The sequence below is a fragment of the Grampus griseus genome (genome assembly GCF_964374135.1).
Source record: "Grampus griseus genome assembly, chromosome: 9".
Lineage (NCBI taxonomy): Eukaryota > Metazoa > Chordata > Mammalia > Artiodactyla > Delphinidae > Grampus > Grampus griseus.
Window position 1 is genome coordinate 59195368 of NC_139003.1, and position 26055 is coordinate 59221422.

General features: G+C 43.6%; 1 protein-coding gene across 1 annotated transcript in view; it reads right to left on the reverse strand.

The window, feature by feature from the left end:
* Positions 1-9730, reverse strand: part of SLC25A13 (solute carrier family 25 member 13) — a gene marked incomplete at its 5' end in the record, with an annotated part of 203471 nt that extends 193741 nt beyond the window's left edge. The window contains 2 exon segments of the mRNA XM_082662488.1: positions 9522-9581; positions 9584-9730. Of these exon segments, the coding sequence (XP_082518614.1) occupies positions 9522-9581; positions 9584-9730 (207 nt within the window).
* Positions 9731-26055: the final 16325 nt, after the last annotated feature.

Here is a 26055-nt window from a genome sequence, read left to right on the forward strand (position 1 = left end):
TTAGCGAACTAACCAGAAACTTTAACTGGTAGGAAAGTTAAACTGCAGCTAAAAGTAAGGAATGACCAAGAAGATGAATTCAATTCTAGTAAACAGAGTTTGGAATATCTTTGAGACAAGCCAGTTGAGATTTCCAACAAAAAGTCAAAAACGCAAGGCCAGTGCTTAAGAGAGCTGCCCCACGGGGAGTACCATGAAGTATCACCTGTCAGAAGGAAAAGGATCTGAGGCAGAGGCCTGGGGAACACCAACATTTCAGGGGAGAGCAGAAGGACAAAAAGAAGCCGGCCAAGGAGAATAAGTATGAGTTAAGGGACCAAGCAGGAGAGGGCACATCATGAAAGCTGACAGAAGGTGCTCCAGGAAGGAAGGAGTGGGACACGGGGTCCTGTGAGGCCAGAGATAAGGAGGACAGGCCAACAGTTTCAGAACAGAGGTTACTGGTGACCCAAAGGAAAGAATGTCAAAAACTAGAATAGGCATAGGTTCATTTTCAGGAATTTTAAGTACAGGTGGGTAGTAAAGAAATGGAGATGAGTACAACCCTTAAATAATAATTCAGAGACGCCATGCAAAATAATACCCTGGCCCCAATGGAATCAAAATTAACCCGAAGAATCCTAAAATTTATACTGGGTTTTATCACTATGTATTTAATTCTGCAAAAAGTTGGACTGACTTACAACCAAATCAAAAAGTACTGTACCCTCAGTTTAGAAAGGCAGCTACATTTAATTACCCAGTAATGAGAGTTCCAGACCAATATTCTTTAAACTTTAATGTGTATACAATCCCCTGGGGATCTATGTAAAATGCAGATTCTGATACAACAGAATATTTGGGATGAGTCTACAGATGCTGCAATACTAACAAGCTCCCGAGTAAAACCAATGTTCCTGGTCCTTGGACCATAAGCTTCTAATAGCAAGGCTCCAGGAAGGGACCACACCACTCAGAGAATCTGATTACTGAAGCAGCCAGACTGTCTAGCCATTATGGTGACTATTTAGTAGATCATGAGCTTAAGAAAAGCACACCATCTTTTGTTCAGGTAGGTCAAATAATACCTATGTCCCTCGTTTTCAGTTAGGTAGAAACGTCCCACAGTCTCCAACAGACATCACTTGACAGTCCCTATAGCACTTCATAATCCCCAAAGTGCTTTCCCATGTTATACTTCATTTGCTCATCACAGATGTCACAGATAGGCCCTGTTTGCTTCACGGGGATTCTGAGCGCCCAGAGAAGTCAGACTTGTCCACGTTCTCACCATCAGTGGAAGCACTGGACCTGTAATCCAGGTTCTCCTGCCTTCTAGTCCAGAGCTCTTTCACTAAACCAGAGCTACTAATTTAAAATTAAAAAAAAAAAAAGTTCTTGAAGCGTTTTCCCACATGAGAAAGGGGTGCTGACTGAGCAGTTGGGTGTCCTCTACATCTCAGACTACAACTGTGGCTGGGATCAGACAGATACAAATCATGTCTAACTCAGAAAAACTACTGAATATGAGCCCAGGTCTAAAAACCTGTTCAAATCAGGCTTACGACGAGGTCCAGGACATGCTACCCCAAAATGTGGCACCTTGGCATATTCAGTATCTTAAGCTGAAGGAGTTTAAGAAAACAGCAGAAACAGGAAGGTCACTCTGACCATCCCCACACACAGCCCCAACCTTCTTTCCTGAAACAGGTCATAAACTCCCCTACAAAAGGTACCGTCCCTGTTCCAGGAGGAGAGGAGACAATCATCACCAAAGATGGGGAAGTTGGGGCCAAAAACCCTGCACACACAAACCTTGTTAAACCCACCCTTATCTTCCTAGTTACTTCTTCACCATTTACTTCCCTTTTGTCTTGTCAATTCTTTACAAATTTATTTTTCATTGTCCAAAAGGTTTTAAAGCTTTCTGCTCTGGTCACTTTCATTCTCATGTGAAGGTTCTCATGTACACATAAAAATTCAGCAAAATTTGTATACTTTTCTTTTGTTAATCTGCCTTTGTCGTTTTAATTTTCAGACCCAGCCAGGGACCCTAAGAGAGTTGAGGGAAACTTTTTCCTCCCCTACACTTACTTAGACAATTTTCTTACAAATTTTACTGTCTTATGTCTTATGCAAAAGACATTTTACCATAAAACAGTAATTGTATATTGAAATATCTGACTTTCATATCAAGTCAACAGTTTTCATGGAAAACATGTGGAGACTGTGACTACATGTGGAAATCAAGACAAAGCTACCAGCCTAATAACAGCCATTAAATAGAGTGGTTTATTTACATTGAATTGCTAAGAATTTCAACACTGGTAATTTTGCTATGTTGTCAGCACCTAAAGTCAAAAGAAATCACCAGGCCTATATTCACTCATGCAACTACAAAGCAAATTTCCAAAGGAAATGGTGAGTTCGAGTACACTATCTTTTAAACGTTTCCAACCAACAAACCAGACCACCACTCTACAAATCAGCCACTGGGAATAATTCTGAGCTAAGAGACCAGAGCCACCATTGATGGGGTTGACTTGACCTAACAAGAGGGTCTGGTTAAACAGGCCATGAAAAACAGGGTTTGCTCAGTTGCTATTAAGTACTTTGCCAAGGGAATTACATCACTGCGACAAGGGCACATCCCAAGCAGAAGCAACCACACCAGCAGATTCACACAAAGGGATCCAAGAAAACATGGTGGGAAGGATAAGTGCTATGAAGCAGCCAATGATGGGCAGGGTGAGTAGGAATGGACCACGCTCAGCAGAGCTAATCCTCACAGATAGTGGAGAACACAGGAAGGAATGCCTCCATCTAAGAACTCAACAAAAGCAGAGGCTGGGGCTTCCCTGGCGGCGCAGTGGTTAAGAATCCACCTGCCAATGCAGGAGACACGGGTTCGAGCCCTGGTCCGGGAAGATCCCACATGCTGCAGAGCAACTAAGCCCATGCACCACAACTACTGAGCCTGCGCTCTAGAGCCTGCAAGCCACAACTACTGAAGCCCACGTGCCTAAAGCCCATGCTCCGCAAAAAGAGAAGCCACTGCAATGAGAAGCCCGCGCAGTGCAAAGAAGAATAGCCCCTGCTCGCCGCAACTAGAGAAAGCCTGCATGCAGCGACGAAGACCCAAACGCAGCCAAAAATAAATAAAATTTTTTAAAAATGTGTTTCCATTAAAAAAAAAGCAGGGCTTCCCTGGTGGCGCAGAGGTTGAGAGTCCGCCTGCGGATGCAGCGGACACGGGATCGTGCCCCGGTCCGGGAAGATCCCACATGCCGCAGAGCAGCTGGGCCCGTGAGCCATGGCCGCTGAGCCTGCGCGTCCGGAGCCTGTGCTCCGTCCGCAACGGGAGAGGCCACGACAGTGAGAGTCCCGCGTACCGCAAAAAAAAAAAAAAAAGCAGAGGCCAGTCGTAGGACAAAAGGTCAAAGAGGCCGAAGGAGTCAGAGCAACTCCAGCAATTACAGAAGAACTTGATATCCAGGAAGACCTGCTCCCTGATTTTCTTACCCTACAGGGCTTTCAACCCTTCCCATCCCTCTCCCCACCCCCAATTCTCTATTTGATAAACAACACTTGTAAAGCCCTGTGACCCAACTGGGGAACATTGACAACACATGGGCACCCAACTAGGTTAGCCAGGGAAAAGGCTGCAAGACCAGGGTTACCTTGCTCTTTGCAACACTTCCCCCCTCAAGCACCTACACTGATACAGAAAACCACTGAGACTTACAGAAGACAAAAGGAGCTTTCAATCAATTTGGTGATAAAACCCATATTCTAGGATAACTACAAAACTATATAAACTTGATGCCTAAGCACGAAGGTGAAACGAGGCAGAAGGACTGAAAAGAAATTGTCAAGAAAGAAGAGAACTTGTAGGGACCCCTATGTATCCTTCCTTTGAATTGACACACCAGAGACTTGCATTGATCTCACTGCATTCCTTCCTTATTCCAAGAAGGAACCATCAGAGGATCAGCTGAAGCAAAGAGCAGGAAAACCGCCTAGAGCAGTGGCTGGCAACCTCAGAAGCAGATTTGATTCACTTGGGGAGCTTTCAAAAACCTTGAGGCTCAGGCCACACATAAGTCCAACTAAATCAGAACCTCTGGGTGAGACCCAGGCATCAGCACTTTTATACCAGTCCAGAGGACTATAATGTGCTGAGAACCCCTGGACTACAATAGTGCAAAAAGCAAACGGGTTTCAAGGGAACTTGGACCAACTACAAACTTTTCTAGGACTCCATTTCTTCACCTGGTAAAAGGGAACAAGATTAATGAAGGGAGGAGTGAGGAACATTGTGTTATGTAAACCCCAAGGCCCATCCAGCACCATCAATTTAGGAAACCCTAAATCCAAACATCAGTGGAAGCACAGAAACTTACCAGCATCATGGCTGCATAAAAACAACTCAAACATTCTTCCCTTCCTGTCCAGTACAAAAAACTAATCTGTTTTATTATACTATTATTATACCATCAAATACCTAGCCATTTTTACCATATGGGAGAGAACACCTTCAACCTGAAGAATATCCTTAATAAACTCAATCACATTTTATGCTCAGTAACAAACCTCTGAAGAGGGTATTATTATTGATGAGAAGCATGAAAAACATGGAGGTTAAATATATAGCCCAAGTCCTAATTAGTGAACACTGGGTTAAAATTTTTACAAAGGTAAATGACAGTGATGATAGTTGCACAACTCTGTGAATATACAAAAAACCACTGACGTGTACACTTTAAATGGGTGACTTTTATGGCATATGACCTATATCTCAATAAAGTTGTTTTAAAAAAAAGTATATGACAATTTCTGGCCTGTGCAATCTGGTTCAAAAACCACTTAACAATGAAGCATATACTGAGTGCCAAAGCATTCTACAAACTACTGGACTGGAATGACCAGGAAATACACATGCCCATAACTGATAACATGTGAATTCTCACATGCACCTCTGCAAATGGAACTTCTTTTTAGGGCCTGGGCAGGTGAGGCAGAGACTCTGAGCACAGACTGGCCGGGTTCAAATCCAAGCTGTATTGCTTATTCTCCGTATAACCGCGAGGAAATTACTTAACCTCTCCAGACCTCAGTTTTCTCACCTGTAAAATGAGGACAAAAATAGACCACACCTACTTTTGGTATTATGAAAAATAAAAGAGTTATTATTTGTAAAGCACTTGGGAAAGTGCCTCACACACAGTAAGCACTGTGTAAGTGGTTCTCAAAAATAAAAGTCTGGTTTACAGTTACAAGACCTAAATAAATGTCTTAAATAAGAGGCATCTAATTTCCCCTCCCAAGCCATCTCCCCCTTCTCCCATAAACTCTACTCTCCATTATGCTAAACTACCAGGCAGACAATATGGTGGACAGGGTAAGAGCACAGACCCTGGAGCCAGACTGGCTGATTTGAAACCCAGCTTCTTCACTTTTTAATTATCAGATCTTAGGCCACTTACATCACCCCTTGGTGTCTGAGTCTTCATCTATAAACCAGAAATTATAGTATGTAACTCATAGGACTGTTAGGGGCATTAGGCGAGTTAATAATGAAAAGCATTTAGAACTGAATCTCACATCTAGTAAATAGTAAGTGTTAGCTACTCTCCAGTTGATTTTATTACCTGCTATCCCCTAAACGCAGCAGGTGCTCTCACCTCTCTTTCTTTCACTTGCTGTTTCCTGTCACTGGAATGGTCTTCCCTCTTCCTCTGACTATTCCTTTTGAAATACCACTACCTTTCAGATGCTCCCTCCCCTCCCCTGACAGAAACAGGCTCCTTCCCTGATGCTCCCATAAGCCCTTGTTATGGCACTAACCCTACCTGGGGCACTTCCATGAGAGGATTTAGCCTGTGGTATGGTTGTGGTTTTCTTGAAGGTCCAAACGGAGTCCAGTTCATTTTCATATCCTTAGTTTATTCCCGTTTGCAACATTAGAAAGAACACAATACACACAATTCTAAACGATCACGGCAACAACTCAGTCAACAATGGAATAGCAATACTAAGTATATTAGCACTACAGACCAAATTTTCATGATTATGAATGCTTTAGCTTGTCTCCAAATGTTCTTCTTTTAGTTCTAGGTTAATTTCACCCAAATTATTGGAGTCCAGTTTTATACCTGAACATCTCTCACACCTGAACTCCAGTGAGCAATCTCTTTTAACAGTTTCTCCTAGTTTAATTTCGTCATTCTTAATGGATAATAAACTCAACCTGTGACGAAAAGGGAACGTTGACTACAACTACAAGAAAAGGATAGCCTCTCTAACACTACTTTTTAAAAATGAATTTTTTATGGAAATATATAAAATAGAATTTAAAAAACTCATTTTCATTTCAATACATGTAGGGCAGTGCTTGGAAGTTTTTTAAAGAAATACTCAAAATAACACTAGTAGTACAGGCAGACCACTTATCATCTACGATCTACCAAGGGAACCCATAAGGATTATTCCTACAAAAGGCGGCAGCAAGAGAATTGAAGTTTTCTAAGTTCATCTCAAAACACCGTTTCAGATCAATGTTACTTCATGAAAAAACAAATACCTTTTGCATTAAGTAGTAACCATCAAGCAGAAATCAAAATAAAAGCAGACCAAAGAACAGATTCTCAGCCTTCCTATTTATACTATTTAAAGGAAGAGGGACATGAAAAATTAGTTACGTTTGAATAAATAAAAGGGAATTCCCTGGAGTCCAGCGGTTAGGACTCTGCACTTTCAGTGCCGAGGGCCTGGGTTCAATCCCTGATCAGGGAACTAAGATTTCGCAAGCCACACAGTGTGGCCAAAAAAAAAAGAATAAATAAAAGACCAGTTTCTGATTCTGGGCACTCCAGGATCTTAGACACTCCACTGAGATGGGATTCTCTTCTAGTCAGGTTCCTCAAGTTTTAAGAGGGGATGTCAATCCTACCCCCAGATTAAGATTGCTAAGCCTATGGCTCTGTGTTCAATATGGAATATCTGTGCTCCAGGAAAAAGCAAAGAGCATGGCCTTGAATTGGGGCTGCCCAGCACTGCCTAATAGAGGACAGAATCACCTCACCCTAATAAGAGTCCAAAGGCAACTAAATAAGGGGTATTCTTGGACTAAGGTGGACCAGCACAGCTCATTTGGGGACCTACATTTACCGCCCTTGAGCTAAAATGAGAAACACTATAAGAAATGGCCTAATGGAATCCACAAACATACATTTGTGGTCATGAGGTAGTTTTGAATGCAGTTTGCTCACTGCATATAAAAAGAGATGGGGGACTTCCCTGGTGGCGCAGTGGTTGAAGAGTCCGTCTGCCGATGCAGGGGACACGGGTTCGTGCCCTGGTCCAGGAAGATCCCACATGCCGCGGAGCGGCTGGTCCGTGAGCCATGGCCACTGAGCCTGCGCGTCCGGAGCCTGCGCTCCACAATGGGAGAGGCCACAACAGTGAGAGGCCCGCGTACCGCAAAAAAAAAAAAAAAAAAAAAAAAAAAAAAGATGGGGAGAAACTGCCCTCAGATAGCAGAAAAAGGAGACCTCTCTCCCAAGTAACTGACCTCACTGATCACTTCCTCTTTGCTTTGGCTGCTAGAAAATTCAGTCACCTCTAGCAAGTACATACATCCTTATTTTCCACTAACTTTAGTCCTGGCTTCATCTTATTTTCCCTTTATCCTGTTTTTCTCATCTACTTTGACTTGATTTTGATATGTCTTGTTGGTTTATAAATATATGTATATATGACATGAGCCATCAGAAATCCTGAAAAGAGGCAAGTTTAAATGAATAAATAAACAAAAACACAAGTTCCCAAAGAATAAAAATGAAATGTTTCATTTTCCCTGACTCTCACTACTTGGCTAAAATTCAACTGCACTTATTGATATGAAGTGACAGTTTAATAAAAATACAACCAAAAAGTTAAACCTCCTTCATGTCATTTATTTTATTTCAAACTAGTTAATCAGTCTTATACTCCATTTACATGCATACTCCTCAATTTAAGTTCCTCACTTTATCTCCAAATTAAGTAAAATTATTTAACTCATCTATAGACATAAAAATGACAGTAAAGTATGGGTATCTACTCCCACCTACTCTCCTGGAAGAAGTCACCTTGAGGGTGACTTGTACTCATTGCATGCAAATTTAATGCAAAGAAAAGGTCAAGGGCTATTGGGTTTGAAAGGGCTAATGTAGGTTCCAAAAATGAATCCCAGTGATCCTCAGGGAATCTAACTAGAACAGTTATATACATACCCATGTGTCTGCACATGCATACCCAGAGCACACTCCTTAGGATGGAACTCAGAGTCATTAAGGAAAAGAGAAAGGCCACTTAGGCCACATAATCTAGGAACACCGAAAAGCCTGCAGATTTCGGGACGCTCGGAGAAACTTAAGTCATAGAACGGCATTTAAATATATCTGTCTGCTTACAATTTCCATTGCAAATGTGATTAGTTTGCTCAAATAAATAGGAATATGATGTGTTGGCCATGTTTTCCTCTTGAGGGTTATCACAGAGTTTTGATTAAGGACAAATGTTTGAAATGTTGGGTATATTTAAGTTCACTGCACTTAAAATGAGCTAAGAAGTTGTATAGGCTTGATTAAAGGGCTGCCTTCATGAACTTAAAATTAAAAGCAATAAATTCCAATGATTCAAGTGATTGGGACTAAATATGGTATTCTGCCAGAAAAGTTGAAATGGAGTCCAAAGAAGCTGAAATGGTGTCCAGGTTTCAAGAAATGGTAAAAGAGGAAAGGTCAAGCTGTCCGAGTTCCCTTTCCTCTGGTTAGTTAATGAGTCACCTTACGCAGAATTCCTTTTAAGTAGAACTTCACAGGAGTTACAGGCTCCCAAGACAATCTGTTTTGTCATTTCTAAAAAGAAGCCTCTCAAACGCTTAGAGGCCGGTATGTAAGTGTTGTCAGATGCGGAGAGAAGGACGAGAAGCGGGGGGCCTGGGGGGATGCGGGTGCTTTGGAGTTTTTACGCACACACGCCCAGGCCAAGTCTCTCAAGCAGTCTCCAAAACGGAAGTTAAGGTGACTTCCCCACCCGTGAGAGGGCGGAGCCTCTGAAACCGAATGGGATTAGGCTTCTGCGCGGGCTGTGACCCCCGGGAAGCAGCTCGGGTCAACAACTACCAGGGTCAGGAGCGCGAGTGCGCTGGGGTAGCAGTACGGACCTGCAGACCCCGAGCACTCCCACGCCCCGGGACGCGCTCGTGTCCGCTCCTGCTCACCGGCTTTGGCTCGGCACTGACTCCCCGCCCGGGCCAAGTGGGAGGGTCCAGCCAGCAAAGTTCCTGCTGCAGGGTCGGGCCCCGGTCCCCGTTCTCCGCACCGGCTGTCTGGGCTGCACGGGAGAGGCGGGCACCTCCCTCCTCCCTCTGCTGCAAGGTGGAACAGCTGCCCCGCGCCCCTTTCTTTCTGCTTTCCCGGTTGCACCAGCCCGGCACGTGAACGCCCGGGCCCCTCGCGCCCCCCGGGGCAACCGGCCAAGGGGCCGACGCTTACCTTGGAGACCGCCATGCTTTGCACCGGGTGCGGGGGGCTGCGGGAGGCTGCGGGACGCTCTCACTGGCTCGCTGGCGCTGCGGGCCCGGGCCGCTCACTTCCAGTCCCGACGGCGGCGGGAGCGGCGATACAGCCTGGCAGCGTGCGCGCCCGGCCTGCCTCCCCACGCCCTCCCGCCGGCGCGGGTCATGCGGGCGCCGCCAGCCCATTGGCTGGGCCCGGCCAGGGCCGCCGGGGCGCGCGTGATCCCGATGGCCTCTGCCCTTTTGCCGGGGCGGGCCCGGGTCTGGGGGCGGTAGACTGGACCCGCGCACGTGACCCCGGCTCCGCTGTCCAGCAGCCGCGACTTCTGTGGTGGGGCCGAGGGCGGGTGGCGGGGTGCAAGACTGTCCCTTGGGATCAGGTGGCCTCACGAGGGAAGCTGTTGGCTTCGGCTGCTTCTAGGGGCTGCTCCAGGGCCCTCGAGACCCACAGGCGGGGCACACAGCCTGGGGAAGTTGAGAACTACACTTGGTGCCATGTGTAGCCAGGTGTTCCCTTTCAAAGGGGCTCCTGTCTGCTATAAGGAATCCCGAAGCATTGACTGGTCTATCGGAAATAGCAAAATAATGTCTCTGGCAAGTCTACTTTTAGGTCAGATCTGGCAAACTCGACTGTATGTAGTGCAGAACATGGAGCTCCTTCATTTCAGCCCTGCATAGTAGGGCTGTAGAAGTCAAAGACACACGCCCCAAAATAGGCCCTACTAAAATAAACAGGTCAAAATTTTAATCGAAAAATCGAATGTATAATCAATCCCCAGAGGTCTTCTTCCTCTTTATAAGAATTTCATTCATTTGTCCCTGCTACCAAAATTTATAATTAAGGCAATGGTGGTCAGTGAAAAGGGCTTTAAATGTTTTGTGGATTATGGATATAACCTATCAACAAAAGTGTTTATTACTAATCATTTTAATTAATTAACACTGACTGAGTGCCTACTATATGCCAGGCACTGTGTTAGGAGTTGGAACCCCAGAATGACTTGAGAGATGGTCCCAGCCCTTAAAGAGCTAGTGGGAAAGCGGGCACACAGTTAATGTCCATATAAACTGTTAAGGCAACAACCTTTTCCCAGGGCACTATGGGAATGCTGAGGACTGGAGAAGCCTCTTAGAGTACAGGATGCCTAAGCTGTGGATGTGCATCAGTCCAGTGAAGTGGAGGGGAACGGTTTTCCAGCCAGAGAAAATAAGGAGGGGAAGCAGGAGGTCCAGAAATTGCTGAGGAAACACAGCAAGTTATGAAAGTGATTGGTCATGAAAGGTAACAGGCTGTGGAACTGGTGGAAGTAGAGTCTGAGCAGGCAGGTTGGGACCATGTCTTGGAGGATGTTGGGTGCCATGTGAAGGGTGTGCACCTTAACTGAAGGGCTTTAAGGGAGGTGGCGTGGCCAGGGTTACAGTATAGATGGATCCCTCTGCTTACAGTGTAGAGAATGGGGTAAGACCAAACTATTGGAATATTCAGATAAGACAGGCTGAAGGCCTGAAACCAGAGATGGGATAGGGCTAGAGGAACATATAGGACATAAAATTAGTCAGCGTGGTGCCTGATTATATGTGGGGGTGGGAGAGAGAAAGGAACTCACCCAGTCTTGCACAGTGGCCTCTGGTGTAGATGTTAGAAAGACTCCAGCCATCAGTAATACAGGAGGAGTGTTTTGAAGTGTGTGCCTCTTCTCTGTAAGGAGAGTGTATGTGAAATATACAAATGACGTTGTAAAAGCCAAAGAAAGAAGCATTTCAAAAAGGAGTGATTTGTTAACATACTCTCAAGAAGTCTAACAAAGACCCAAAAGCCTCAAATGTGTTCATAGGCAGCAGAGAAAGACCATGAAAGGAGTGAAAGAATAAAGACAAAAGCAAAAACAGGAGAATTGATAAAGAAAAGGATAGTGCGGGACAAGTCTAAAGCTCACTTACAGGGTAGCCCTGGCTGCTATAAAGGATTTTAAAAGGTGCAGAGAAAATACCACCTCATGTAACCAAGATCACATCGTATACTGCATATCTATTTTTAAGGGTATCACTGAAGCTCTCATTTTATAATATAAATGAACTTTAAAAAAACTTTCAATGTTGATAAACCTATATGACATAAAATCTACTCTCTTAACCAGTTTTAAGTGTACAGTTCAGTAGTGTTAAACACATGCACATGGTAGTACAGCCAATCTCGAAAACGCTTTTCATCTTGCAAAACTAACACTTTAAGCCTATTAAACAACCACTGTCATTCCTCCCTCCCCCCAGCCCCTGGCAGCCACCATTTTAGTTTCTGTCTCTATAAATGTGACTACTCTGGGTACCTCATAAAAATGGAATCATATAGTATTTGTCTTTTTATGACTGGCTTATTTCATTTAGCATAGTGTCCTCAAGGTTCATCTGTTTTTTAGCATGTGTCAGAATTGCAAGACTCTTAAAGACTGAATAATATTCCCTTAACTTTTATAGAAAAAGAATCAAGAATCTGTAAATGTTTTCTAGAAATCTTGGAAAATTCAGGAAATCATAGCAATGACAAGAAAATCACTCACATTTCTTCCACCAGTTAGCGACTGTTAACATTTTACTGTTGTTTTCTTCAAGTCTTGATGTCTTCATGTGGGTATGTAGAGAGAGTCATATTTGAATTTAAATACAAGGAATCACATTCTGTATGTAAGTTTTTTATGGCTGCTTCAAAAAGTGACCCACATACTTGGTGGCTTACAAAACCAGAAATTTATTCTCTTCCAATTATGGAAGTCAGAATTTCAGAGTGAGTCTTAAGAGGCTAAAACCAAGATGTCAGCAGGGCTGTGCTCCCTCCAGAAGATTTAGGGGAGTATCTGTTTCTTTGCCTTTTCCAGGGGCTCGTGGCCCCCTCCTCCATCTTCAAGGCCAGCATACATAGCATCTTCGCTCTCTGACTCTGCTTCCCTCACATTGCCTCTTCTGTCTGTGATAGCCCTCTGCCTCCCTCTCATAAGGACACTTATGATGGCATTTGGGGTCCACCCAGATAAGCCAGGAAAATCTCTCCACCTCCATATCCACAACATATTCACATCTGCAAAAAAGTTTCTGCCATATTAGGTAACATTCATAGGCTCTAGGGATTAGGATGTGGACATTTGGGGGGAGCCATTAGTCCACCCACCAAACCTACCACACTATGGATGCAAATGTAACCACATATGAATAAAAGTGTATTTCAACCTACATTTGGAGTCAGACTCAGTTAATTAAGCTTTCTTCTTCCTTCTAGAATTCCTCAAAATGTGAAATTTTTGAAAAGGTAAACTGTCAAAAGCCCTGAAATAGGAAGGATGCTCCTTGATTTCCACATGACCTATAAACAATGTGAAATATCATCTGAAAGGATAAAGTATAAGTTGGCTGGGCACCTGCTACTTTGTCTTGTCCTGCCAGGCTTAGGTGCCCTCCTAATAAGTGACTTATGTCATACTTGTCCTTCCTGTCTGTCCCCAGACCACCCTCTTCCCTACCGTTTAAAAGTAGCTGGCACTGAATTTTGACTGAAGAGGCCATGTTATGGGTTGTGTCCCCCCCAAACACATCCCCATGACCTCAGAATGTGACTTATTTGGAGACTGAAGATGTAATTAGTTAAGATGAGGTCATACTGGAGTAGAATGGGCCCTTAATCCACTATGACTGGTGTCCCTATAAGAAGACACAGAAACACACCAGGAGAAGCCACGCGATAAAGTCAGTGATTAGAGTGACACAGCTGCAAACCAAAGGACACCAAGGGTCAACAGCTACCACCGGAAGCTAAGAAGGATTCTTAACCACTGCGCCACGATGGAAGTCCCAACAAGAGAAGCCACTGCAATGAGAAGCCCACACACCGCAACAAAGAGTAGCCCCCGCTCACCGCAACTAGAGAGAAAGCACAGCAATGAAGACCCAATGCAGCCAAAAAAAAAAAAAAATTTAATGGGCTTCCCTGGTGGCGCAGTGGTTAAGAATACGCCTGCCAATGCAGGGGACACCAGTTTGAGCCCTGGTCTGGGAAGATCCCACATACCATGGAGCAGCTAAGCCTGGGCGCCACAGCTACTGAGCCTGCGCTCTAGAGCCCGCGAGCCACAACTACTGAAGCCTGCGCGCCTAGAGCCCGTGCTCCGCAAAAAGGAAAGCCACCGCAATGAGAAGCCTGCGCACCACAACAAAGAGTAGCCCCTGCTCCCCACCGCTAGAGAAAGTCCATGCAGAGCAATGAAGACCCAACACAGCCAAAAATAAATAGATTTATTCATTTATTTATTAAAAATAATAAACAGTTGTTAATCAGAGAAGGGAGGGAATGCAGAAACAATGGAGGAGCAGTCAAGAAACAGTTGTAGAGCTTTGGAACACAGTCCTAGTTCCTCCTGAAGGAATATACATAACAATATCTTTGAGTTCTCCTGTAGGAACTAAGGCCCCCACCCAGGTGGAAGATGGTAACTTCAGGCTCAGCACAAGATTCCTGGAGCACCTCCCTGTTACCTCACCACCAACCAGTCAGAAGAAAGTCACACACCCTGCAGCCCTCACCCCAGATTTGCCTTTAAAAACTTCTTCCACAAAACCATCAGGGAGTTAGGGGTTTTTGAGCATGAGCTGCCCATTCTCCTTGCTTGGCCCTGCAGTAAACCTTTCTCTGCTCCAAACACCAATGTGTTGGTTTGTTTGGCCTCACTGTGCATCAGGCACATGAACTTGTATTCAGGAGCAGCATTAGTCTCCTATTGCTGCTATAATAAGTTACCACAAACTTAGTGTTTGAACAACAAGGTCTTACTGTATAGCACAGAGACCTATATTCAATATTCTATGATAAACCATAATGGAAAAGTATATTTTAAAAGAAGAATATATATATATATATGTATGTATAACTGAAGCACTTTGCTGTACAGGAGTAATTAACACAACATTGTAAATAAACAAAACGCAATTAAAAAAAAACCACAACAACATAAATTTATTATCTTACAGTTCTATATTTCAGAAGGCCAAAAAAGGGTAAGATAAAGGTATCAGCAGGGCTATGTTGCTTTCTGGAGACCATAGGAGAGAATCCATTTCCTTGCTGCTTCAGCTTCTAGAAGTCATCTACGTTTCTTGGCTCATGACCTTCCTTCACCATCTGCAAAACCAGCAACAGCAGGTCCAACTCTTCTCGAAACCGTGCAACTCAGATTGAGACCTGAACCAGGGCCGGGACTCGAATCCAGCCAGAACCCAGATTGGGACTTGAACTACAGTCTTTTAACTGAGATCACACACCTGGTCCCAGGACTTAATGAAGCTCAGTTTCCTTCTTTTTTTTAAAATTTTTATGTATGTATGTATGTATGTATTTATTTATTTATTTTTGGCTGCGTTGGGTCTTCATTGCTGGGTGCAGGCTTTCTCTAGTTGTGGGCAGCAGGGGCTACTGTTCGTTGAGATGCATGGGCTTTTCACTGTGGTGGTTTCTCTTGTCGCGGAGCACGGGCTCTAGGCATGTGGGCTTCAGTAGTTGCAGCATGTGGGCTCAGTAGTTGTGGCATGTGGGCCCTAGAGAACGCGGGCTTCAGTAGTTGCAGTACATGGGCTCAGTAGTTGTGGCACGTGAGCCCTAGAGTGCAGGCTCAGTAGTTGTGGCGCACAGGCTTAGTTGCTCTGCAGCATGTGGGATCTTCCCAGACCAAGGATCAAACCCATGTCCCTTGCATTGGCAGGCAGATTCTTAATCAATGGACCACCAGGGAAGTCCATGAAGCTCAGGTTCTTGATGTCTTGTCATAGAAAGAATTCAGTGAGGGAGAAGTTGATAGGTAAGAAGTGGATTTATTTAGAGAGAAACACACTCCACAGACAGAGTGTGGGCCATCTCAGAAGGCGTACAGGGTACAGCCCAGGGTACAGGGCTGTCAGTTTTTATAGGGGTGGGTAATTTCATAGGCTAATGAATGAGAGGAGTATTCCAGTTATTTGGGGGAAGGGGCAGAGATTTCCAGAAATTGGGCCACCACCCACTTTTTGATCTTTGATGGTCAGCCTCAGAACTGTCATGGCACTGGTAGGTGTGTCATTTAGATGCTAATGTATTACAATGAGTGTATAATAAGGCTCAAGGTCCACTGGAATTCAAATTTTCCACCATTTTGGATCTAGTTAGTTTTAACCAGTTTTAGTCATGTCTTATGGCTATGTCATTCTTTTTTTTTTTTTTTTTTTTGGCTGCGTTGGGTCTTCATTGCTGTGCACAGGCTTTCTCTAGTTGCAACCAGCAGGGGCTACTCTTTGTTGCGGCGTGCAGGCTTCTCATTGCGGTGGCTTCTCTTGTTGTGGAGCATGGGCTCTAGGCACATGGGCTTCAGTAGTTGTGACGTGAGGGCTCAGTAGTTGTGGCACATGGGCTTAGTTGCTGTGCGGCATGTGGGATCTTCCCAGACCAGGGATTGAACCCATGTCCCCTGCATTGGCAGGCAGATTCTTAACCATTGCACCACCATGGAAGTCCCTATGTCATTCTTTTAAAAATTGTGCCCTGCCCCCTTCCCTCCTGTTTCATTCTCATATCACATCACTCTGATTTCCTCTTCTGCTTTGCATTTTTACATTTAAGGGCCCTTGTAATTACATCAGGTTTACCCAGATAATCCAGGATAACCTTCCAATGTTAAGGTCAATTAATTAGTTTGTTGAGGCTGCCATAACAAAATACAACAGACTGGGTGGCTTAAACAACAGAAACTTATTTTGTCACAGTTCTGGAGGCTAGAAGTCTGAGATCAAGGTATCAGCAGGGTTCATTTCTTCAGAGCCATTTTTCCTTGGCTGTAGATGGCCATCTTCTGCCTGTGTGTTCATATGGTCTTCCCTGTGTGCATATCTGTGTCCTAATCTCTTCTTATAAGACACCAGTCATATTGGATTAGGGCCCACCCTAATGACCTCACTTAACATTAATTACCAATTTAAATGCCACATTTAGCCTCAGAATGTGGTTATTTCCAAATATAGCCACATTCTGAGGCACTAGAGGTTAGTATTTCAACATATGACTTTTGAGGGGGAGACAATTTAGCCCATAGCAATTAGCGACTTTAATTCCGTCTGCTACCTTAAGTCTCTTTCGCCATGTAATGTAACCTATTCACAGGTTCTGGGGATAGAGACGTGAGCATCTTTGGGGAGCCATGATTCTGCCTAACACACCTTGTACTGATAATGCTCTCACTGGTGTAGCAAATCTAGAGAAATGAGAGTTCTTAGAGTAGAATATTTGGTACCTTTTACCATAGTCCCACATGATCCCAGTAAAGCAAAACTGACTACTCGGGGGGATTTACATCAAAAGTCTTTAAAGAGGATAAGCCCAGTTTCTATGGCGCAGAAGCAGAAAACCTCAGGGTCTTGCACCAAGTCCAAGTCTGTGTTTGTGAATCTGGCTGAGGTTCTCTGGGCCCAGCAATCCACTCAAAGTAGTGGCGAATCAAGCTTAGGCCGCCTTGGCCCCTCAGCGTACTCAGGAGGGACGTATCAGAAGAGGCAGGTGCTTCAGTCCGCCAGTGTCTGACCAGCAGGAAGGAGCAACAGCCAGCGATTCATACAGTGAGTTCTTCGAAGAGGCAGGTGCTTCAGTCCGCCAGTGTCTGACCAGCAGGAAGGAGCAACAGCCAGCGATTCATACAGTGAGTTCTTCGGGCCTGGCCACCTGCAGCATTGCTTCCAGTGCAGCAGTTTCTCTTGCAAGAATTCCTGAAACTACCAAGAGCCCTATAATTTTTGAAGAAATCAGATGCTCAGTAAGACAATCTTACCAAAACTGGTTTAATGAGACCTATGTTTTTATTTAAAAAATAAAGCAACAGCAATAACAGTAAAACTCTATACAGATGTTATTTCTCTTTTGTATTCTTCTTTACCGCAAATCACAATGTAAAAAAGTTGGAGTATGTAGATTCTAACACTGGCTCTTGTTATTATTTCCTTATCAATCTCTCTCTCTATCTGTTTGTCTTACTAGCTTCAGCTAGCATGGTGAGTTAGAAATCAGATAGATGGGGCTTCCCTGGTGGAGCAGTGGGTAAGAATCCGCCTGCCAGTGCAGGGGACACGGGTTTGAGCCCTAGTCTGGGAAGATCCCACATGCCACGGAACAACTAAGCCCGTGCACCACAACTACTGAGCCTGCGCTCTAGAGCCCGTGAGCCACAACTACTGAGCCCACGTGCCACAGCTACTGAAGGCCGTGTGCCTAGAGCCCGTGCTCTGCAACAAGAGAAGCCACCACAATGAGAAGCCCGTGCACTGCAACAGAGTAGCCCCCGCTTGCCACAACTAGAGAAAGCTCGCGTGCAGCAAAGAAGACCCAACGCAGCCAAAAATAAATAAATACATTAAAAAAAAAAGATATCAGACAGACTATTTGAGTCCCAGCTCTGCCACTTATGGCTGTGCAACACTTGGTCAGTTATCAACCTCTCTGAGCCTCAGTCTCCTTATCTGTAAAAGAGAAGTAAAAACACCCATTTTGCAACGTTGCTAAGATATTGAATTGAATGTATATAAATCATATGGCACATAGGAATATGTTACAAATAATAATAATAATAGAATGAGAGGGTCAGAGCAGCTGTCTTCTGAGATTCCTTCTAGCTCCGGTATTCTATAATTCTATTGTACGTTACTCCTCCTAAGAGCATTCTATCACACAAATGAAGACTATTTATGCCTAGGCTCACTGTCTCAGAATCTTTTAAAGGTAGGAAAGTATAGAGGCGGGGAAGAGAGGGAGGTAAATCAATTTACAAAGGTTGGAAAATCTACTTTCGAAGCTGGAGACTGAAACTCCAGTGAGGCAGAGAACATGAAAGCACTTGAGTATTTAAGAACAACCTATTAGCGTTAGTTCTCAGTTTCCAGTTTGAAGAGATTGGATCAAATCAGTCATGTCTGAACTTGTTTGTCAGTTGGACACAATCACAAGTCCAGCTTCAGGGCCACTAGCCTTTGTGGTGCTTTATCTTCTTTCCTGCCACTACCGCTTGAATCCATTAGGATCCACTGCTAGAAATAGAGGCCCTCACATTCAGCCCCCAAGGACTCTTGCAGGTGGCAGAGATAATTCTGTGTGTTCATATGGTCTTCCCTGTGTGCATATCTGTGTCCTAATCTTCTCTTCTTATAACTGACACCAGTCATATTGGATTAGGGCCCACCCTAATGACTTCACTTGCAGGTGGCAGAGATAATTCTCTTAAGGTCATAATGCAGCAAAGAACATCTTTAAACATCAACATTTAAAATTAAAAAGAAACTCACCATATATCAAAAGAGGCAGGAGAATCCAATTCTAACTGAATGTCTAGCTTTTCTGTGTAAGACTCCATGTAACATGGCCCCCCCCCCCTTCCTCTTAGGTCCTCCCACCCCTCACTTCCTGACTGCCATTGGTTCCTCTACAGGCTGTTTTCTTGCCCCAGGGCCTCTGCACTTGCTTTTCCCTCTGTCTGGAGCTCTGCCAGCCCTTCTTGCCTACCCTTTTTCTCATCCCTCAGGTCCTCAGGGACCTGCTCTGACCTCCCTTCTGAAGCAGGAAACTCCTTGTTATTCTCTATCTCTGCATCCTGTCTCTGGCCCTTTTGGCACTTATCACAGTGAGTAATTATTTCTGTTTGTTTGTTTTCTTAACTTTGGTGTGAAAAGATGACTTGGGAAAGGGAAACTGACCTAGATGGGACAGGTAAATGGCCTGTTCTGGGGTAGATCCTGGAATTTCTGCCAGTAAGTGACCTTATTCATTAGCTCTATCAACATTGTGCAAACAAGTGACCTGAGGCCTGATGTAATGGACTGAGGGTCAGAAGATCTGCAGTTCCAATCCAATTCTGCCCCTTAGCAGCCGTGCCACCATGGGCAAATCACTTCTCCTCTCCAGCACTCAGTTGCTTCACCAATGAAATGAGCGCACTTGATTTTGAAGAGGCTCAATCAATTAACATTCTCCTTGTCCTGATTTGCTTAGACAGCCAGCGAGTCAGCCAGCCATCCAAGCTCAGGCATGAGGTAGAAGAAGAGGAATGTTCTTACTCTGGAGAGCGTGGGATGGGTGGTATCGATTAAGAACAGTGATGGCCTCTGTACTTAAGTTCCAAAGTGTCCTTTAATAAGGGAACAGAACTCCACTTGATCCAGTCCCCACCCTGGCAAGATTCAGATAGGTGACTGCCTACTCTGGGTGGCAGAACCACAAAAGGCCCCAATTTCCCTCGGGGTGTGTGTCACAATCTGTGACAGGAAATTTCCTCTAAAGCCCCAGGTTAACTGTAGATAGCTGTCCTAGTGGAGCCGGTCCCAAAAGCTACCACGAGGCATTTACACTTTTGGAAGCCCCAGGCTAAGGGACATGGGACAGAAGTTGTAGAGGGAAAAGGTGTCTCCAGATCTTTGCTGTCCAATACTATAACCACAAGCCACATGGGCTGCAGAGCGCTTGAGACATGGCTGGTGTGAACTGAGATGTGCTGAAAATATAAAATACACGTTGGATTGCAGAGAGTTTAGTATGGAAAAGCAGATATAAAATGTCTCATTAAATCATTTTTAAATTTATGACATGTTGAAATAGTAATAATTTAGACATGTTGGGTTAAATAAAATATATTCTTAAGATTCATTTCATATGTTTCTTTTAATATCTTTAATGTGGCTAATAGAACAATTTTGATTAGTTAGGGGCTCGCATTATATTGCTCTTGAATCATGCTGTTCTAGAGCTAGAGTTACGTGTGTGTGTGTGTGTGTGTATGTGTGTGTGTGTGTGTGTGTGTGTGTGTGTGTGTGTGTGGAGAGAGAGAGAGAAGATGGAGGAGTTGATGCAGCAAAGATTGATGGAGGAGATGGGAGTGAGTCACAAAGACATTTTGCCTAGTATATCCCCACTTTGCACTCATTTGCACCATTAGGCAGCCAGCTTAGAAAAATTTGGCAATGCCAGGGCACAGGCTGGAGTTCCCAGGGGTAGGGATTTTCCATATATATGACTTCACATGAGGATAGGGTATGATGAATTGGGTAGGAGGGGCAGGCTGGAGTAGGAGGCCAAGGAAACAGATGGTGTTACTCCCCCTCCCACCCCTAAAAACTGCACTGCCCAGTGCACTTCACACTGTGAGGAGAGTTACAAATGGAAAGGAGAAAGGCTAAAATGAGCCCCATGGTGAATTAAACAAAAATTGAACTTTAGTGTAAGTTATTTATCCCAGAATAAGATTCTGATTTTGATTCTATTGTATAAAGGAAATTTAAAAAAATATTTGAATAGACTATAAGGGATTTTTGACAACATAGAAGACAACAAAGAAAAAAAATCATCCATATTCCCCTAACCCAGTTTTAACTACTTTAATATTTTAAAGTAATTTTCTTCCCATTATTTTCTTTGTATGCATGAGAGTGTGTTATAACAATGTGTTATGTTACTGGGGTAACATAATTTGTGTATCTTACTGTCTCACTTAACAATATGTCATAAAAACTTTATCATGCTATTAAGTATTCTCGAAAAACATAATTATGAATGGCTCCCTAATATTATATCATAAGAATTTACCAGCATCTCAACCACTCTCTTATGGGTGGGTGTTTTAAGTCATTTATCACTTCTATCTAGCATAAGTAGAAAATGATAAATACATTTGTACATCAAATTTTTAAGTTTCTAAGGAAAATTGAGTAAGTTTATAAAAGCCATTATGGAGAATGCAAAGGAAGAAAATGAGAGTTAGTCTTTTTTTTTTAAATGGAGGGCGTCAGTGAATCAACTTTGTAAGTTCTTTTCCTACTCTGAACTTTTATGGCTGACTCTTTAGAAAAATATTCCTCTATTTTTTTCATTCTTTGGGTTTGTTTTTTTTGTCAAAGACAATATAGAAAGTAATTCTAATTTTCTATACCGTACATGATTTAGAACATACTTTGACTATTTGGCTTTCCACGTCTCTTTCAGAAATATTTTTCCTTTCTACTGCCTGCAGATCAATTCTTGGTGTCCTAAATTTCATTTTAGAAGGATAGGAACACACAAAGGCAAATTTTTAAGGTACATTAGCACTGAAAATGGGAGGGGGAAGATGGCGGAAGAGTAAGATGCGGAGATCACCTTCCTCCCCACAGATACATCAGAAATACATCTACACGTGGAACAACTCCTATAGAACACCTACTGAACGCTGGCAGAAGACCTCAGACCTCCCAAAAGGCAAGAAACTCCCCACGTACCTGGGTAGGGCAAAAAAAAAAGAATAAACAGAGACAAAAGAATAGGGACGGAACCTGCACCGGTGGGAGGGAGCTGTGAAGGAGGAAAGGTTTCCACACACTAGGAAGCCCCTTCGCAGGCGGAGACTGTGGGTGGCGGAAGAGGGGGGAAGCTTCGGAGCTGCGGAGGAGAGCACAGCAACAGGCGTGCGGAGGGCAAAGTGGTGAGATTCCCGCACAGAGGATTGGCGCTGACCGGCACTCACCAGCCCGAGAGGCTTGTCTGCTCACCCGCCGGGGTGGGCGGGGCTGGGAGCTGAGGCTCGGGCTTTGGTTGGAGCGCAGGAAGAGGACTGGCGGCGTGAACACAGCCTGAAGGGGGCTAGTGCACCACGGCTAGCCGGGAGGGAGTCCAGGGAAAAGTCTGTACCTAACGAAGACACAAGAGACTTTTTCTTCCCTCTTTGTTTCCTGGTGCGTGAGGAGAGGGGATTAAGAGCGCTGCTTAAAGGAGCTCCAGAGACAGGTACGAGCCACAGCTAAAAGCGCGGACCCCAGAGACGGGCATGAGACACTAAGGCGGCTGCTGCCGCCACCAAGGGGCCTGTGTGCGAGCACAGGTCACTATCCACACCTCCCTTCCGGGGAGCCTGTGCAGCCCACCACTGCCAGGGTCCCAGGATCCAGGGACAACTTCCCTGGGAGAACGCACGGCACGCCTCAGGCTGGTACAACGTCAGGCCGGCCTCTGCCGCCTCAGGCCCGCCCCGCACTCCATGCCCCTCCCTTCCCCGCGGCCTGAGTGAGCCAAAGTCCCCGAACCAGCGGCTCCTTTAACCCTGTCTAGTCTGAGCGAACAGACACCCTCCAGGGACCTACACGCAGAGGCGAGGCCAAATCCAAAGTTGAACCCCAGGAGCAGTGAGAACAAAGAAGAGAAAGGGAAATCTCTCCCAGCAGCCTCAGGAGCAGTGGATTAAATCTTCAAAATCAACTTGATGTACCCTGCATCTGTGGAATATCTGAATAGACAACGAATCATCCCAAATTGAGGAGGTGGACTTTAAGAGCAAGCTTTATTATTTTTTCCCCTTTTTCTCTTTTTGTGAGTGTGTATGTGTATGCTTCTGTGTGAGATTTTTGTCTGTATAGCTTTGCTCTCACCATTTGTCCTAGGGTTCTATCCGTCCGTTTTTTTTTTTACTTAAAAAAATATTTCTTTCTTAATAACTATTTTTTATTTTAATAACTTTATTTTACCTTACTTTATTTTCTTTTCTTTTATCCTCTTTCTTTCTTTCTACCTTTTTCTCCCTTTTATTCTGAGCCGTGTGAATGAAAGGCTCTTGGTGCTGCAGCCAGGAGTCAGTGCTGTGCCTCTGAGGTGGGAGAGCCAACTTCAGGACACTGGTCCATAAGAGACCTCCCAGCTCCATGTACTATCAAACGGCGAAAATCTCCCAGAGATCTCCATCTCAACACCAACATCCAGCTTCACTCAATGACCAGCAAGCTACAGTGCTGGACACCCTATGCCAAACAACTAGCAAGACAGGAACACAACCCCACCCATTAGCAGAGAGGCTGCCTAAAATCATAATAAGACCACAGACACCCCAAAACACACCACCAGATGTGGACCTGCCCACCAGAAAGACAAGATCCAGCCTCATCCACCAGAGCACAGGCACTAGTCCCCTCCACTAGGAAGCCTACACAACCCACTGAACCAACTTTAGCCACTGGGGACAGACACCAAAAACAATGGGAACTATGAACCTGCAGGCTGCAAAAAGGAGACCCCAAACACAGTAAGATAAGCAAAATGAGAAGACAGAAAAACACACAGCAGATGAAGGAGCAAGATAAAAACCCACCAGACCTAACAAATGAAGAGGAAACAGGCAGTGTACCTGAAAAAGAATTCAGAATAATGATAGTAAAGATGATCCAAAATCTTGGAAATAGAATAGAGAAAATGCAAGAAACATTTAACAAAGACCTAGAAGAACTAAAGATGAAATAAGCAACGATGAACAGCACAATAAATGAAATTAAAAATACTCTAGAAGGGATCAACAGCAGAATAACTGAGGCAGAAGAATGGATAAGTGACCTGGAAGATAAAATAGTGGAAATAACTACTTCAGAGCAGAATAAAGAAAAAAGAATGAAAAGAATTGAGGACAGTCTCAGAGACCTCTGGGACAACAATAAACACATGAACATTTGAATTATAGGGGTCCCAGTAGAAGAAGAGCAAAAGAAAGGGACTGAGAAAATATTTGAAGAGATTATAGTTGAAAACTTCCCTAATATGGGAAAGGAAATAGTTAATCGAGTCCAGGAAGCACAGAGAGTCCCATACAGGATAAACCCAAGGAGAAACACGCCAAGACACATATTAATCAAACTGTCAAAAATTAAATACAAAGAAAACATTAAATGCAGCAAGGGAAAAACAACAAATAACACACAAGGGAATCCCCATAAGGTTAACAGCTGATATTTCAGCAGAAACTCTGCAAGCCAGAAGGGACTGGCAGGACATATTTAAAGTGATGAAGGAGAAAAACCTACAACCAAGATTACTCTACCCAGCAAGGATCTCCTTCAGATTTGATGGAGAAATTAAAACCTTTACAGACAAGCAAAAGCTGAGAGAGTTCAGCACCACCAAACCAGCTTTACAACAAATGTTAAAGGATCTTCTCTAGGCAAGAAACACAAGAGAAGGAAAAGACCTATAATAACAAACCCAAAACAATTAAGAAAATGGGAATAGGAACATACATATTGAGAATTTCCTTAAATATAAATGGATTAAATGCTCCCACCAAAAGACACAGACTGGCTGAATGGATACAAAAAGAAAACGAATCTATATGCTGTCTGCAAGAGACCCACTTCAAACCTAGGGACACATACAGACTGAAAGTGAGGGGATGGAAAAAGATATTCCATGCAAATGGGAACCAAAAGAAAGCTGGAGTAGCAATTCTCATATCAGCAAAATAGACTTTAAAATAAAGACTATTAGAAGAGACAAAGAAGGACACTACATAATGATCAAGGGATCGATCCAAGAAGAAAATATAACAATTGTAAATATTTATGCAACTAACACAGGAGCACTTCAATACATAAGGCAAATACTAACAACCACAAAAGGGAAAATCGACAGTAACACATTCATAGTAGGGGACTTTAACACTCCACTTTCACCAATGGACAGATCATCCAAAATGTAAATAAATAAGGAAATACAAGCTTTAAATGATACATTAAACAAGATGGACTTAATTGATATTTATAGGACATTCCTTGCAAAAACAACAGAATACACATTTTTCTCAAGTGCTCATGAAACATTCTCCCAGATAGATCATATCTTGGGTCACAAATCAAGCCTTGGTAAATTGAAGAAAATTGAAATTGTATCACGTATGTTTTCCGACCATAACGCTATGAGACTAGATATCAATTACAGGAAAAGATCTGTAAAAAATACAAACACATGGAGGCTAAACAATACACTACTTAAGAACGAAGTGATCACTGAAGAAATCAAAGAGGAAATAAAAAAATACCTAGAAATAAATGACAATGGAGACACGACGACCCAAAACCTATGAGATGCAGCAGAAGCAGTTCTAAGAGGGAAGTTTATAGTAATACAATCCTACCTTAAGAAACAGGAAACATCTCGAATAAACAACCTAACCTTGCAGCTAAAGCAATTAGAGAATGAAGAACAAAAACACTGCAAACTTAGCAGAAAAAAAGAAATCATAAAGATCAGATCAGAAATAAATGAAAAAGAAATGAAGGAAATGATAGCAAAGATCAATAAAACTAAAACCTGGTTCTTTGAGAAGATAAACAAAATTGATAAACCATTAGCCAGACTCATCAAGAAAAAAAGGGAGAAGACTCAAATCAATAGAATTAGAAATGAAAAAGGAGTCATAAAAACTGAAACTGCAGAAATACAAAAGATCATGAGAGATTACTACAACAAACTCTATGCCAATAAAATGGACAACCTGGAAGAAAGGCACAAATTCGTAGAAATGCACAACCTGCCGAGACAGAACCAGGAAGAAATAGAAAATATGAACAGACCAATCACAAACACTGAAATTGAAACTGTGCTTAAAAATCTTCCAACAAACAAAAGCCCAGGACCAGATGGCTTCACAGGCGAATTCTATCAAACATTTAGAGAAGACCTAACCCCT